Here is a 16704-nt window from a genome sequence, read left to right as displayed (position 1 = left end):
TGCCAGAAGCAGCCCCATAGGAGCCTTAAAACTTTGGCTTTGTTAATTGTATTTTTTAAAAACACACACCAAAAAAACACATTGGAGTAAAAGCCAAACAGCTTCTTCTTCTACTGTAATACAGTAAACAAGAAGGCTTAAAATATGCATAGGAATATTCAGTTGTATAAATGCAAGTCTCTGTTAGTGGGGATAGTCAACCCATGTCTAATGGGCCTTATCTGCCTGCCAAGCCACTTCCTTCTTCTTTAGTGATCACTCGTAACTGAGTAAGATTGTCTTCCATGAACACAGTCTTCACAGTGAGTCCGTAAGTGACTGTGGAGGCCAATTCTGGATCAGCACGTCCCTCCACAGTGGGGACATAGGTTTTGAGCATCTTCAAAGCCCATGACACCTTTGGTAACGGCTATCCTCCAACTGGAGTGCTCGCAGGCCAGTGTTTCCCAATTTCCAGTGTTTATACTACATTTGGGACGCAGGTGGTGCTGTCGGTTAAACCACAGAGCCTAGGACTTGCCAATCGGAAGGTCGGTGGTTTGAATCCCTGCGATGGGGTGAGCTCCCATTGTCTGGTCCCTGCTGCTGCCAACCTAGCAGTTCAAAAGCACGTCAAAGTGCAAGTAGATAAATAGGTACCACTCTGGCGGGAAGGTAAACGACGTTTCCGTGTGCTGCTCTGGTTCGCCAGGAGCGGCTTAGTCATGCTGGCCACATGACCCGGAAGCTGTACATCGGCTCCCTCGGCCAATAAAGCGAGATGAGCGCCGCAACCCCAGAGTCGGTCACGACTGGACCTAATGGTCAGGGGTCCCTTTACCTTTAATACTGCATTTTAAAAGATTTGCCTTAAGAGAGTCTTTAAACCTCTTTTGTTGACCACCAGCATTACGCTTTCCATTTTTAAGTTTGGAATAGAGAAGTTGCTTTGGAAGATGATAATTAGGCATCTGAACAACGTGATCAGTCCAACGAAGTTGATGTTGAAGAATAATTGATTCTACACTGGTGAACTTTGCTTCTTCCAGTACACTGGCATTAGTTCGCCTGTCTTCCCAAGTGATATATTAAAATTTTCAGAGATGGAATCTTTCGAGGAGTTGGAGATGGTGTTTATAAGTTTTCCATGTTTCACAAGCATACAGTAAGGTGGATAGTACAATAGCTTTGTAAACAAGCATTTTGGTATCCCTATGAATGTCCCAGTCCTCAAACACACTGCACTTCAGTTGGGAGAAAGCTGCGCTTGTCGAGCTCAGGCAGTACTGGATTTTGTCATCAATGTCGTTCCTTGTGGAAAGGTAATTGCCCAGGTAGGAGAAGTGATTGACACTTTCCAACATTACACCATTTAGTTGGATTTGTGTTGCTACAGAGGGGTTGTTTTGTGCTTGTTGGTGCAGCACTTTGGTTTTTTGGATGCTGAGCGAAAGGCCAAGCTTTTCATTAGCTTCTGCGAAGATATTTAGGATGGTTTGGAGGTCATCCTCTGAGTGTGCACACACTACATTGTCACCAGCATACTGAAGCTCTATGACAGAAGTTATGGTAATCTTACTCTTTGCTTTCAGCCTACTCAGATTAAAGAGCTTTCCATCTGTTCGATGTATGATTTCCACTGCCGTGGGGAGTTTCCCTTCAACAAAATGTAGGATCATGGCAATGAAAATGATAAAAGAGTTGGGGCAATAACACAACCCTGTTTAACACCTGATCCCACTGTGACTGGTCCACTTTGAGAGCCGTTGTTATCTGCGATTGTTGCTGCCATGTTATCATGGAGGAGCCAAATGATGTTCACAACTTTATCTGGGCAGCCGATTTTCAGAAGGACAGTCCACAGGTCATTATGATTTACAGTGTTGAAGGCCATAGAGAGAGTGATAATTTCAGCATCTCTAAAGTCTGCTGGGATCTCCCCTCTCTCTCCCATATTTTTCGATGACCTTGTGAAGTTGTATAAGTTCAGTTTTGCCCACTTTGAGGTATCCCATCAGATCCTCTGGCTTTGTTATTTCTCATTTGGTTAATAGCAGTACACAACTCTCCCAGATTTGGAGATTCTGCAAGCTCATCTCCAATTTGTTTTTGTGGAATTTGTGAGGGGACCTCAGCAGCTACAGGGGAGTTGTGGTTAAGGAGATGATGGTAATGTTCTTTCCAGCACAGTGCAATAGCTTCTTTATCATTTAGAAGTGTGGTACCATCTCTTGAGCGTAGGAGGCATATGCCATGATTTATTGTCCCATAGATGGTCATTGTGGCTTTAAAGAAACTCTGTGCATCACATGTGTCAGCTAAATGCTGGATTACTTGAGCTTTTTTTTATCCTCCAAGTGTTCTTTAGTTCTCTGGTTCTTCTTTGAACCTCAGCCTTAGCGCTGGCATAAGTTTTATTCTTAGTGGCACAGTTTCTATCTCTTTGCCAGATCTGAAAGGCCTTCCTTTTCTTGTCAATAATGCGTTCAATCTCACTGTCATTCTCATCAAACCTGTCCTGGTGTTTCTTGGTTTGGTATCTAATAGTTTGTTCACAGGCTGCAGTAATGGATGTTCTTAGCTTGGTCCACTGTTCCTCGATGTTGTCAGGGAACTCTGAAAGCAGATAGATGGTCCTTAAGAGTCGTTTGGAAGCAATCTCACTTAATAGGATCTTGAAGGGTTTGAGTGTTCATTTTGTGCCTTGGTTTCCTTCCTTGAAGCCTGCATCGAGGTATAATCTTGATAGTCATTGTGGAACATATTAATTGGTGATCTGTTCAGCAGTCGTCAGCACTCGTACTAGCAAAATCAGGCATATTTTCTCATCTTTGCAAAGGGGTACCTTTTCTCCCTCTGGTAAAATACCACTGCTAGGAGGTCTTTCTGGTCAGGAGAAAGGAAGGACAGCTAGAAGCGGATTAGTTTAGATGCCAGCATGAATGCACAAGAATGGGATTGATGTGTGGCCAATTGAAGTTAAAATAAATACGTAAGGATTTTTATGCGCAAAATTAAATGCAGAAATAATTTCTGAACATCACCGCTAGGCTTTAAAGAGAGTACCTTCTGTTGTTGTTTAGTCGTTTAGTTGTGTCCGACTCTTCGTGACCCCATGGACCAGAGCACGCCAGGCACTCCTGTCTTCCACTGCCTCCCGCAGTTTGGTCAAACTCATGCTGGTAGCTTCGAGAACACTAGCCAACCATCTCGTCCTCTGTTGTCCCCTTCTCCTTGTGCCCTCCATCTAGAGTACCTTCTAGATTTCTACAATTTTCTGTCAGAAGTGTTGCAACCCAGATAGATTGGCGGGGTGTAAATAATAAAATTATTATTATTATATAAACAAGTCAGAAGCAGGAAGAGAGGCTTCTCTTGGCTGAGGATTTGGCATACGTAGGTGAACCTAAGGGGCAAGGGAAGTTGGTGAAAAGGAGAGAAAAATGCCATGAACTTTGCGCCTTAGTGCAGCTGGCAGCTGAATATGAGTGTTGGCATAGATACATGTAGCCTCACTGACCTGGCAGAAACGTGACTCATGTTGTATGTGCACTGCAATGCTGGGTGGAGTTGCTGGTGGGGACACCAGGGGTCACCACCAGCTCTTGCCAGGTCCCTACTCTTGGGGATTTTATTTACATGTATTGCCTATCCTATCCTGTGGACTTGTCAAAAATGATAGACGAGCCATTGTCCCCAAAGGACTCTTCAGTAAGGCAGTAGATACAAAAGGCTGGCGAAGGAAGAGGCATTTAGAAGGAATTAATGCAGACTTGGTTAACCGTAAAAGAAAATTTCTATGCATTAGTGTCAAGTGTATTTACAACAGCATCTGATGTTATGGGTGTGAAGGTCATTTTGTTGTCTTGGTGGGCAAGAACATCATTAACCTGTTCGGGCAAGTTTTTAATGTTTGATGTCTTTAATATATGATGTTTTATTGTGTTTTTAATATTCTGTTGGGAGCTGCGCAGATTGGCTGGGGCAACTCAGTCAGACGGGCAGCATATAAATCATCATATTAATCAGCATTCCCTCTACTACTTTTTCTGATTCTCAGGTAGAACCTTGTGAGTCTAGATTTGCCAGATGTCCAGTTTTTATTGGGAAATAAAGCTTTGTGCCCCCCTTCCCCACATACGAATGAATGTTCTTTCAGTGGCAAAAACTTTCAGCATCAAGTTATAAACAGACAAAAGAAATCCTAACACATGCAAAAGAAATCCTAACACATCCTAACACACAAGAAGTGTGCATGCACACGAAAGCTCATACCAAGAACTGACTTAGTTGGTCTTTAAGGTGCTACTGGAAGGAATTTTTTTTGTTTTGACATGCACAAATCGTTATTGCTGAACTGTGTTAACAAATAGTTGTCAATATAGAGTATATAATGAATGATCCAATGTGCTAATTTCTTCTCTGTTGTTACTGATTTCCCCCCTATAGTAAATCTCAATCCTGTCCTTTCTTTCAAAGGATCCCTGGAAGCAAATAAACAAAGTAGTATTTTTTTAAAAAAAGTATGTCTGTCTGTCTGCATGTCTAGCCTGTTTTCTTAAATGTAGATGGAGCAAAATATCACTCAAAGGGACATTTCTGAATTCCTTCCTGGATTAATCGCCAAGTTTTTTTCTCTTTCCTTAATAGTATGACATACAATGACTTGCTCATAGGAGGTTCAAAATAACTAAGGTGCTTTTAAAATGGAATACTGTAGGTAGGCATTTTATTTTTGTTTCCCAAGTAGTATCCAAGATACCCTGGTTTAATTTTATGGTTGAATCACACAGTGCAAAATAAATCTCGTATTTGCTGCCAGCATACCAATGAAACTCATCTTGATACTTGGAAGATGGTTTTAAACAGGTTCTTAGGGACGCCTGATGCCTGGCATAGAACTGGGGTTCATTCTATTGTTTTCTAAATGACTGCCCCATCCCATTCTGACTCTCCACAGGCCCTGTGTTGTCTAGTGTGGATTTAGGAGCATATGTGTACTGTACTGGAATCTTGAGTTCTTGTGTTCTTTCTCCCCCCCCCCACCTCCCCTCTGTCTCCAGATTATTTACCAAGACACTTCAGCCTTGTTTGTGACTGTATTTGCCTTCTGTACATATGTTTTTCTTTGCAGAGTAAGGAACTGCATTCTAACCCACAGGGAGAACTGGCTGATTAATGTCTTGATTGTATTGTGCTATTAGAAATTCATTTCATAATATCGGTGAGATGTCACAAGGACTTAGCTTTGGCTAAGGCTCCGTGCTATGTAATAATGCACTGAACTTTGTCTTGCTAATGAAGATTCTGAAACGTATCGATGCAACTACAGGATCTATGTTGTGTTTTGGCCTTAGGTATTGTTGAAGACTACAAACCTCCATTTTATGACGTAGTGCCTAATGACCCCAGCTTTGAAGACATGAGAAAAGTGGTCTGTGTGGATCAGCAGAGGCCAAACATTCCCAACAGATGGTTTTCAGATCCTGTAAGTGCCCAGCCCATCACATCCTGCCATATTTCTTGTAGATCATCCTTTAAAAAACAAAACGACGTCTGCTGTTGTGTTCCTAAACATTGGGGATCCATATGTGATTGGGCTACAACTCCCATCATCTCCAGTCAGCTTAGCCAGAGGTCAGGCATGATGGCAGTTGTAGTACAGTAACATCTAAGAACTCAAGGTTGAAGAACATTTGTGTATTCCTAAAAGGCAATGTATGTGCCCTTAAGAATGGGTATGCTCTTAAGGGACAAGGCTTAAGGGACATGGGGTGCATGGTCACAAAAATTAATCCTTGCCCTAAGAACAGCTATTATTTTTCTCAGGGTGGGGTGGGGGCTAACTCTACGTAACAGTGATGCCAAATCATTGTTAAGCTTCAATGACTATAGAAGGGGGTGGGAACCTTTTTGGCCTTGTAGGTGATGTTTGACAGGTGTGTGGGAGTGCTCATCTGCCACTCAGACAATGTCAGTATGACACAAGAATGACAGGTGGGCTGGCCCGCCTACTGCTCAAAGCTTTGCCTCCCCTCTCCCCTTCCCTGCTACAGCAGGAAAACAATGTGCTTTGAGGGTACATAGTGCACACAGCTAAGGTTTCTGAACCCTGGTATCTCATGTCCTAGTCCAGGCATAGGCAAACTCCGGCCCTCCAGATGCCTGGGACTGCAATTCCCATCATCCCTAGGTAACAGGAGCAGTGGTCAGGGATGATGGGAATTGATCCCAAACATCTGGAGGGCCGGAATTTGCCTATGCCCTGGGGTTGAGTCTTGCTGCCTTGCCTGTAACAGCCTATTTCCTGCTGGGAACAGGCATTTCCAGCCATGCAAGATTAATCATGCCCTCTAGCCCATCAGCTGACATCATCACTCACGTCACCTGGTTGGTTGGTTGGTGGGTATGGTTTGCAGAAAACTGCTTTGCGTGTTCATTTGGACCCCTTGGCAGGCCAAGAATGACCCAGGACTGGTTGTTCCCCACCTTTGGACTACAGATTGGTGTGGTGTCTGAAATGACCTTTTATAGATTCTTGAAGTCTACTGAGATTTGCATGGACAGCGTTTCAAAACTTGATCTGATCTGAATACCCATCTACCTTTCCTTTTCAGACGTTAACTTCCCTTGCCAAGTTGATGAAAGAATGCTGGTACCACAATCCATCAGCCAGATTAACAGCGCTGCGTATTAAAAAGACTTTGACCAAAATCGACAATTCCTTAGATAAGCTCAAAGCTGACTGTTGATAACCAACACCTGATGCTGACAGGACATCATGGCTTGTGTCCAGCATGGAAGAATGGCTTGATGAACTCTAGGATCCGGCCACAAGTGGCTTCAAACAGAGGCAGAGTTGTTTACCTAACCAGCCATTGAAAAGGAAATAGACCCATGTGAGCCTTAATCGGTGACTGTCCATGGTATTTTACAAATGGCCAATCTGTAAAGACTTAATGCTGAATCTATGGTGGCCTATGGAAGGAAGGAAGGAAAGAAGAGAAGTCCTAAGACAAAACTGGGGCATTAAAACCATGGCTTTTTTTATTATTATTTCATGAAAAGAAAGAAAAAGGAAAGTGTCTCCTTGTCTCGCTCCCAAGTGGAAGTGGTCAATTCGAATCAGCAATATTGCCTGCGCTTCTCTTTATTGCACTAGGGATTCCTTGCATTCCTTACTTGCACTGTTACGGTTTAATTTGAAAGACATGACTTGCCAAAAATATGATTGGCCCTGTACTCGTTGATATGTTTTTTTTTTTAAAAAAAATAATAATAATGGGAAATCCAATTTGGGAAATTGAACTTGTAACTGACTCTTTTTATTATTATTTTAAAGCTGCATTTTACATATGTGTACCGTTTACAATAATGCTGGACGCTAGGAATTATTGTTTATATGGAAACTGCGAACTTTTATTTATTATTAGTGCACTTAACAGTTTTAAAATACTGAGGAAAGTGCGAATAGTTAAAAGCTTATTTTTATGTGGCTTCTATCATTTATTTCTTACAGACGTATTTTTTTTTGGGGGGGGGGGAGGTTTAACACGGTGTAACCTGAAATGGTCCTTCTCCCTGCCCCCCCCCCGTATTCTCAGTTATACACTTTAATCACCTTTTTAAAAGTGCTTCACATTTTATATGCGTGTGGTCTGTAACATATATTTTTCAGTTCAAAATAAGCGGAACATTTATATATAAATATTATATAGATATATATCTCTCTCTTAAATATAAAGCCATTATCCAAATGATGCCACATCTAGTACCTTATTGATCCTAGAGAAAGGGGAGCAGCAGAAGAAAATGGCAGAATGGTAGGCCATGGATCGTATTATGGGAAAGTGCATTTTTCTTCTTCTAAGCTATATACGTAATGTGCATATGAACTCTACCGGGGCGGGGAGAAAGCTATTTTTTAAATTTTACTTCCTTTTTTTGTATTTAGCAGTTATTTGTATAAATGACATAGAATATTTTCAAGTCAAGTGGAAAGAAAATGTCCCCTCGTTCTGTTAGTGCCTCTTGTGGTTCGAGGTAAACACCGTAAAGTTTTGCATCACCAGCGTATATCCACTGATTATCTTCTCCCTGCCTTTGCTGTTTCTGCAAGTCAGAAGCAGTGTCAACAAACTGGTGGCGTAGGACAGAACGCCACTGAAAAACACCAGAGAGATGCTTCATAAAGGTGATGCTGATGTTGCGATGCCGGGCAGTTGTTGTTGGGGAGGTGGGGTCTGTGCTGGAGCAATGACCTCGCAAGGACACAGATTATTGTGTGACGATGTATGAACAAATCAGATCATGCTGTTCTGACCGTGGTGTTTTTTGTTTTTTTAAAAATAATAATCTTGAGTTTCCTGAGTAAAGAGTTTTGATCTGAGTGCCTTGCCTTATAACTGTGTAGCTGTTCTCCCTGTGGAGCCCTCATAGAGAAAATGATGGATGCTGAATGTAAGTGGCTGTCCTAACAACCGTTAAACCAGCACGATGCCTCAAGCTTAGGAAACGAGCTGAATGGACTTTGTTCCAAACGAAACAGGGCCCTGTTGTAGCTTCCATTTCCCCCGTTCTCCTTCAGATTGCTTTACGAAAGCTCTTTTGGGAGAAGCGTTGTAAGAGCTTTGATTTGTGCGCCTTTGCTCCATGGAACACTGCTGTGCCTGTTACTGAATACAGGGGGCGGGAGGATATGGGGTTGTTTCCAACTCGGTTCTTCTTAGAGTTGGACCCATTGAACTTGATGGAACTCAGTCATGTTCTTAGTTTCGGCGGGTCTACTCTGAGCATGTCTAACACTGGCTGCAAACCATGGCCCCTCTTCTGAGACGGGGTTAGGTGTGCCATGATTTGCTGGGCTGGAAACTGAATCGGTAATATGATCTGGTCACACGTTGCGAAGAAATGCTGGGAAGAGTCTGTGTTTGGATGCATTTGTCCCTAAGGTTTCGAGGGTGTTGAGATGAAGTTTGGTATTTGCTTGGAGAATGATGGCTTGCCACAAAAAGTTTCATCCTCCTAAAAATAAATAAATGATGATAAGGATACTGGGGGCGGGTGGAGGAGAAGAGAAAAAAAATCTCCTCCTGTCTGGTTAATCAGAGTGAACTTTTCCATGTGTTGGTGGGTGGGCCAGACTGCCTATCTATATTTAAAAAGCAAACTTCTAGTTCTTCTACCATTTGTATGGTTAATTTGAAATAACCTAATTTGTGAATGCCTTCTTAATGATGAGGTCCTCTTTTAACAGTATGAAAGCCTTTATCAAGGAATGATTTTTTTAATGAATTGTGGATGTTCTGGCACATCTGTACTACTGGTTCAAGTTTGCTTGCTTAGTAGTACAATATCTACTGCTTGTTAGTGGCAAGTCAAGTGTTTGCAGGATTGCTAGTGCATGGTAGAAACATGGGAAGCATCAAGGAATAGTACAAGCACAGCAGGACTGTGCTGGAGGAGATAAAATTGCATCTGTTTAGAGGAGGCTCAATTGCCCTCTTACGATTCCAGCAATAATAAAATGTGTGTGGACATAAATTCTGCATTAAACCTTGATTCTGGTTATCCTGTGATGGGCTAGGCTAGCAGTTCCTTCTATCCCTTATCAAAAATGTTTCCTTTAAAAAAACCAAATTCAGCACTCATTCTTCTTTATTCAGTGCACTTACACCATGATTATTTGATACCCTACACCACAGGAACAAGCATGTCAGCTAAGGGTGTGTACAATTCCTTGGGAGAGTGAAGTTCTAATCGATGCTTGAGAAATTCAATTTCTTTGAATTCCAATGTGAACAGATCTGATCTGCGCTTCCTGGGCTAATGTACATACTGGAATGTGGTTATCCTTTGGATTTCACACTTCTCTGAATTTTGCAATAAAGTTCTCAACTCAAAAAATCAATAACAACATGTGTTCTTAAAAAATGTGTATTTCAAGATGAAATGCTTCTGAAAATATGTTGAGAAATGTGTGCATTCAGGTAAAATGTTGTCAATGGCAAGAATACATGGAATAAACTGGAAAAGTGTTGGGATCACAAATGGATAAGCTGTTAACAAGCAAAGTCTGCCAGAGTACAATGTTCAAAACTTGCAAAATGACAGTGGTTGGGTAGAAATTGCCTTTTGACTGGCAGAGTAGAGCAGTTTACCCCCTTAATATTGGTTACTCTAGATGGATATTGCAATTGCTCATATTGCAAAATAGATTTAAAAATAGAACTTGAGGTCCAGTGAAAGGGAGGGAAAATATGATTGTTCAATATCTACAGATTAAAGCTCGTGAGTTTGGGGGGCTTTTTTTAAGAAAAAGAAGAACCAACTTGGCTAGCTAATTCTGAAACCTCTGTAGCTTGTATTTGACACATTGGTAGCTTTAAAGCCCCCCCCCCCCCCGCAAATATTGAATTGTTTGGTTCCATAGTATTGGACATTTGAATAAAAATAGGCAGGTGGCTACACTAGTTTTGATGAGTTGAGCAGGAGTGGAAGAGGGAAGACAAGTGTAACGTTGCATTCATTTAAACCTGCTGTTAAAATGTATTGCTTTTTTAAAAAAAACCTGTGTTAATTGATATAACAGTGATAAAGTGACCTTGCAATTTTTCAGGAAATCCCTCTTGCCTCTTACAGACCTACTATTTTTGGAATTCCTTGGGAAGTGGAATTGACTGTTAAGCCACACAGAGAATTGTAGCTATGGGAGGGGAATTGGTGCCTCTTAACTTTCAGCACCCTTAAGAAACTACAGTTCCCAAGATTCTTCGCGGTGGGGGAGGTATAATACTGCTTTAACTGCATAATGCTGATGGGGCCTATATTTGCCCTCGTTTCCTAATTATGCAAGCCTGCTTTTATTTCTGAAGAGGATTGTTTTCAACTTTCAGTTCCTGCAGCTGAAATGGTTAGGGGTGCAATGCTGTTCACAAGTGACAAAATAATTAATCTCCCTTAAAAAAAGAAAAGAAAACTTGTTAAATGGGGTCACTTGTATTAACTGGGGCAGCCACTGCGTTGTGTGTCTTAACCACTAGATGTTAAACCACTAGATGGAAGTATTATATGTGGTAAATGTATTATCACATTCTCATAAAGGTTTATATCGGGAACTTGTGGCTCTCCAGATGTTCATAGTTCCTGAACATTGGTCATGCTGGCTGGAGGGCTGATGGGAGTTGTAGTTGAACATCTTCTGGAGGGTCATGCCCCAGGTTATATGGTGCCTGTGGTCCAACTTAAATGCCCAGCAATTGTCTTTCCTTAGCTGTTGTTGTTGTTTAGTCGTTTAGTCGTGTCCGATTCTTCGTGACCCCATGGACCAGAGCACGCCAGGCACTCCTGTCTTCCACTGCCTCCCACAGTTTGGTGAAACTCATGCTGGTAGCTTCGAGAACACTGTCCAACCATCTCGTCCTCTGTCGTCCCCTTCTCCTTGTGCCCTTCATCTTTCCCAACATCAGGGTCTTTTCCAGGGAGTCTTCTCTTCACATGAGGTGGCCAAAGTATTGGAGCCTCAGCTTCACAATCTGTCCTTCTAGTGAGCACTCAGGGCTGATTTCCTTCAGAATGGAGAGGTTTGATCTTCTTGCAGTCCGTGGGACTCTCAAGAGTCTCCTCCAGCACCATAATTCAAAAGCATCAATTCTTCGGCTGTAGTAGGTGATATAGCCTTTCCACTGATGTGCACTGTTTTGTGTTCAAGCTTTATGTCTCTTCTTGTTTCTCTGTTCATTCTCCTCATGGCCCTTCTTTGCACTGGCACTTGCAAAACCCCTTTCCCCAATCGCCACACATGGGGAAAGCACGCTTGCAGAAAATGAGCTGGCCACCAGAAACTTTCCAAAACAAATACACTGATAAGTAATGTGTCTCATAGGGGAAATCAATAGACCATTATTTTCAAGATGCCAGTCAAACATAATCGTTCTAGGCTCCAGAGTCCAAGGTTTATTCCCTAAGCAAGCTGGAGCAGATAGGCAGAGCTGTAAATCTTGGAGGGAAGTTTTCATAAAGAGAAGATTGCAAGCAGCCAATGAGGAGGCAGCATTTTAAGGACGCCTCTTTTGAGTTGCACAACAGTGCAGGAGCATCTTCTGGGAACTGAGATGAATGCTTCAAATGGATGGTAGTCATGGATTCCTAGCTCTTTAATGCAATGGGGGTAGTATGAAGTGTTTGTTTATTATTGACCAAATTTTCCATTTTGCAAGAACTCCTAGAGCGTTGCATTTTTTTAAAAAAGTGTACAACCTTGGGCATTGTCAGCATGCACCTAAAAGTGTGGCTGTGGTCAATGCTGGATTGGAGGTATTATATAGGGAAACATGACAGTATGTAGCTTCCTGTGGACCATAGCTTTTCCTCAGCTGAAGGTGTGAAGTGGCCATTGTTTGTTTACATAAGAACATAGGAGGCTGCCTTACACAGAATCAGACCATCGGTCCATCTATCTCAGCGTTGTCCCCTTTGACTGGCAGTGGCTTTGCAGAGTTTCAGATGGGACATTGCCAGCCCTTACCTGGAGATGTCCTTGGGGATTGAACCTGGAATCGTCTCTAAGCCAAGCAGATTCTCCGCTATGTCCCTTTGTCCCTTCTCCAATATATATCATTCAGACTAGATGTTCAGAGGTGCCATTTTTATTCAACTGAATTTGAAGTATTTACTTTAAAAGTTCCCAACGGCTCCTTTCAGTGTGGAAAAGTGCTCAGTATTCTAAGGATACCTTGTTTCAGTCTGGTGCAATGTATTTAAAATATTTATAAAAAGGTAAAGGTAAAGGGACCCCTGACCATTAGGTCCAGTCGTGACTGACTCTGGGGTTGCGGTGCTCATCTCATTTTATTGGCCGAGGGAGCCGGCGTCCAGCTTCCGGGTAATATGGCCAGCATGACTAAGCCACTTCTGGCGAACCAGAGCAGCGCATGGAAACGCCATTTACCTTCCCACCGGAGCGGTACCTATTTATCTACTTGCACTTTGATGCGCTTTTGAACTGCTAGGTTGGCAGGAGCTGGGACCAAACACAGGAGCTCACCCAGTCGCGGGGATTTGAACCGCCAACCTTCTGATCAGCAAGCCCTAGGCTTTGTGGTTTAACCCACAGTGCCACCCATGTCCCCAAAATATTTATATTCTGCCTTAATTTCAAAGATTTATTATAATATGTATAATAGCTTTAGTGAGTGAATATTTACCTATTTTTATTTGTACATTTATCTTTTGTAAGAGGTTCTTTTTTATATACTGAAACTGAATACTGATAGGATGGAAGTGCTGTGGGTGGGTGGTTCCTGTGTTGTCCTGGAGGGGGTGCTCTCCCCTGTAGGTTCAGAGGCTGGGAGCATTCCTGGATTCCAACTTGTCACTGGAGTCACAAGTGGTTTCTGTGGCCAAGAGTGCTTATTCTTTATTGAGCTTATATACCGCCCTATACCCAGGGGTCTCAGGCCGGTTCACAGAATAAAATCAAGATATAAAACCACAAAATACATAATAAAAATAAAAACAACAGCCCAATAGCCCCCCCCTGCCTCCACCAAAAAAGACATTTTAAAAGGGCATAGGATGTAAATAATAATAATTTATTTGTACCCTGCACATCTGGCTGGGTTTCCCCAGCCATTCTGGGCGGCTTCCAACAAAGATTAAAAATACATCAAAATGTAAATCAGGTCAACCAAAGACCTGGTTTAAAAGGAACATTTTTGCATGGCGCCTAAAAGTGTATAATGAAGGCGCCAGGCTTCCCTGGGGAGAGCATTCCACAGACGGAGCCACTGCAGAGAAGGCCCGTTCTTATGTTGCCACCCTCCAGGCCTCTCAAGGAGGAGGCACACGATTTACCAGCTATGGTCATTTCTAGATGGGGATAGCCTCGGCCTCAATTATCCATGCTCTGGTGACCTCCCATATGGACTACTGTAAATCCCTGTGTGTGGGGCTGCCCTTGAAGATGCTCCAGAGCCTGAAGCTAGTGCAGAATGCTAAGCCAGTAGGTTGGGCAACCCAATGGGACCAGGTGTCACCAGTCTTAAAATTGCACTTGCTGTTGGTGAGCTAGAAAGGTGAACTTTGTTCTGTTCTAACCAATAACCAACCTGTCCTTTGTAACTCGTTTCCTGTCCCTCCTGCACTTGATACTTGACACATTTTAGGATCATCCCAGACTTCATTAGGTCTGTGAGATTAGGACTGTGCTAGCAAGGAATATGAGAGGGTTTCGTTGTCCTTGTGTCCATTTTACATGCTTGATGTTTATAGGGAAGGGGTGCTTGGTTTCACAAATACACAAAAACATCAGAACTGTTATGTACAGAAGTTATCACCCTGGGCCAGCAGGGGGATACTGTAGATAGTTTTCACTCAGGTCCACATATGCAAATAAAGGATCGAAAGTGACATTCAGTGATTGGATAGTTACAGAAAATGGTTACTGTTGCGTTCTAGTGGAACTCTATATAAGCAGGCTGGCTGAACCCTTCAGTTCAGTTCTGTTCTGGCCTGTGAATAAACAAGAGCTGTTTGAAGAATCACTGTGTCATCTGATATGTTCACCCACAACTTAACAAGAACAACTTGATTTCTTGGGTTTTACACCTGGTAGAAAATGGCTTGAGTATACTTTTCACTATTTGAACACCATTGAGACCTTGGAGGGAACCGCCAATGAGCTTCTAGGGAGGATCAGCAGTTTGCTAAACAATGCTAGTGTGTCTGCATTTGCTATGCAAACACAGTGTCTTTCCAGTCACCACCACTAATTTTTGCTACAGTTTGGCTATGCCTCCCCCCCCCAAAAAAAAAAACCCCAAGGTATGCTCCCAAGCAGAACTGTAGGCTGGGGTGTCCAGAGTGACTTTGTACTTTTAAGGAGATTTTGAAGGCAACTACCAGTCTCAAGAACTGAATATAAGAAGGATGCACATTATTTCCCCCCTGGGGCAGAAGCCAGTGGTAGCCCACAGCGATGAACATAGTGCTGCTTTTGTGTCACGAACTCTGGCATCCAAGTTTAATTCTCTAGCTGACAAGTTCAACCTTCTGCTACTGCATGTAAGCAACCACAGAGGCCATTCTTGGAAGGATGCGAGAGTCAAAGACGTAAGAGGGTGGGTGGGTAGGACTGAACATTGACACAGATTTTAATTCTGCTACTCTGACAATTACTGCTCTCATTTTTGGACTGCACAGATGAAATGAGAACATTTCCCATGTGTTTAATTCACTTTAATGGTAAGGGTCAAGCATAACTTTAACAAGGTAGAAAAAAATGGAACTCTAACCTTACAGTTTTCCTGTGTAGATGTGATACACTTATTTTTTTTACTTGCTAACCTACATATGAATAGTGAAATTCTGGGCGATTTAAATTCTGAGGATTTAAACCCGTCTCCTGGGTCCTCATCCAACAGACTAACCACTTAGGTTATAGATATTTGTAGCAACCCAGGAAGCATGGTGGGGTTTCCCCCTATTTAGTTGTGTCTGTTTATCGCATCACGCAAGTTCCACTTGGTCACTTTAATTCAGGATTTCATAGCTCCAAGTACAGTGGTACCTCGGGTTATGAACTTAATTTGTTCCGGAGGTCCACTGAGAGCCAGTGTGGTGTAGTGGTTAAGAGCGGTAGTCTCGTAATCTGATGAACTGGGTTCGCTTCCCCGCTCCTCCACATGCAGCTGCTGGGTGACCTTGGGCCAGTCACACTTCTTTGAAGTCTCTCAGCCTCGCTCACCTTACAGAGTGTTTGTTGTGGGGGAGGAAGGGAAAGGAGAATGTTAGCCGCTTTGAGACTCCTTCGGGTAGTGATAAAGCGGGATATCAAATCCAAACTACTACTACTACTACTACTACTCCTCCTCTTCTTCTTCTTCTTCTTCTTCTTCTTCTTCTTCTTCTTCTTCTTCTTCTTCTTCATTCTTAACCCAAAACCGTTCACAACCCAAGGTAACTACTTCCGGGATAGCAGAGTTTGTAACCCGAAGTGTTTGTAACCCAAAGCGTTTGTAGCCCGAAGTACCACTGTAAATATTTGCCAGTTACACAGATACAGCTGAAAGGATATGAGAAATAGCTCTGATACACAATGACAACCTGTGCTCCATTTCTATTTCAGTGGATTGAAACTGGTCTCAATTCTGATACAGTGGTACCTCGTGTTACATACACTTCAAGTTACATACGCTTCAGGTTACATACTCCGCTAACCCAGAAATAGTGCTTCAGGTTAAGAAATTGCTTCAGGTTGAGAACAGAAATCGTGCTCTGGCGGCAGCAGGAGGCCCCATTAGCTAAAGTGGTGCTTCAGGTTAAGAACAGTTTCAGGTTAAGAACTGACCTCCGGAACGAATTAAGTACTTAACCTCTAACCACTACTACGCCCCCCTCCCCAGATCGAGCACCTTTACTTTGTGTGGAAAAAACCTTGTTAAATGAATGAACCAATTCTTGAAATGTTTGTGGTGGTGTTTTTTTTAAAGACACCTGGAACTGTTTGAGTGCTCTAATTCTACATTTGTATTTAAATAATCTTAAAAATCAAGGCTTAGTATCAGTGTTTTATTAATTTACAGTGGTACCTCGGGTTACATATGCTTCAGGTTACAGACTCCGCTAACCCAGAAATATTACCTCGGGTTAAGAACTTTGCTTCAGGATGAGAACAGAAATCCTGCAGCAGCAGTGGCGGCAGCAGCAGCAGCAGGAGGCCCCATT

General features: G+C 42.5%; 1 protein-coding gene across 2 annotated transcripts in view; it reads left to right on the top strand.

The window, feature by feature from the left end:
• The window catches only part of ACVR1 (activin A receptor type 1), a 69249-nt gene extending 60881 nt beyond the window's left edge, over positions 1 to 8368 (top strand). For both annotated transcript variants that reach the window (XM_079980024.1, XM_079980025.1), the window contains exons 9-10: positions 5337 to 5467; positions 6597 to 8368. In XM_079980024.1, the coding sequence (XP_079836150.1) occupies positions 5337 to 5467; positions 6597 to 6731 (266 nt within the window). In that variant the 3' untranslated portion in view covers positions 6732 to 8368. The remainder of the gene's footprint in view (positions 1 to 5336; positions 5468 to 6596) is intronic.
• The last annotated feature ends 8336 nt before the right edge of the window (positions 8369 to 16704 follow it).

This window comes from Podarcis cretensis (genome assembly GCF_951804945.1).
Source record: "Podarcis cretensis genome assembly, chromosome: 1".
Taxonomy (NCBI): domain Eukaryota; kingdom Metazoa; phylum Chordata; class Lepidosauria; order Squamata; family Lacertidae; genus Podarcis; species Podarcis cretensis.
This window is presented reverse-complemented; position numbering and strand designations above follow the sequence as displayed.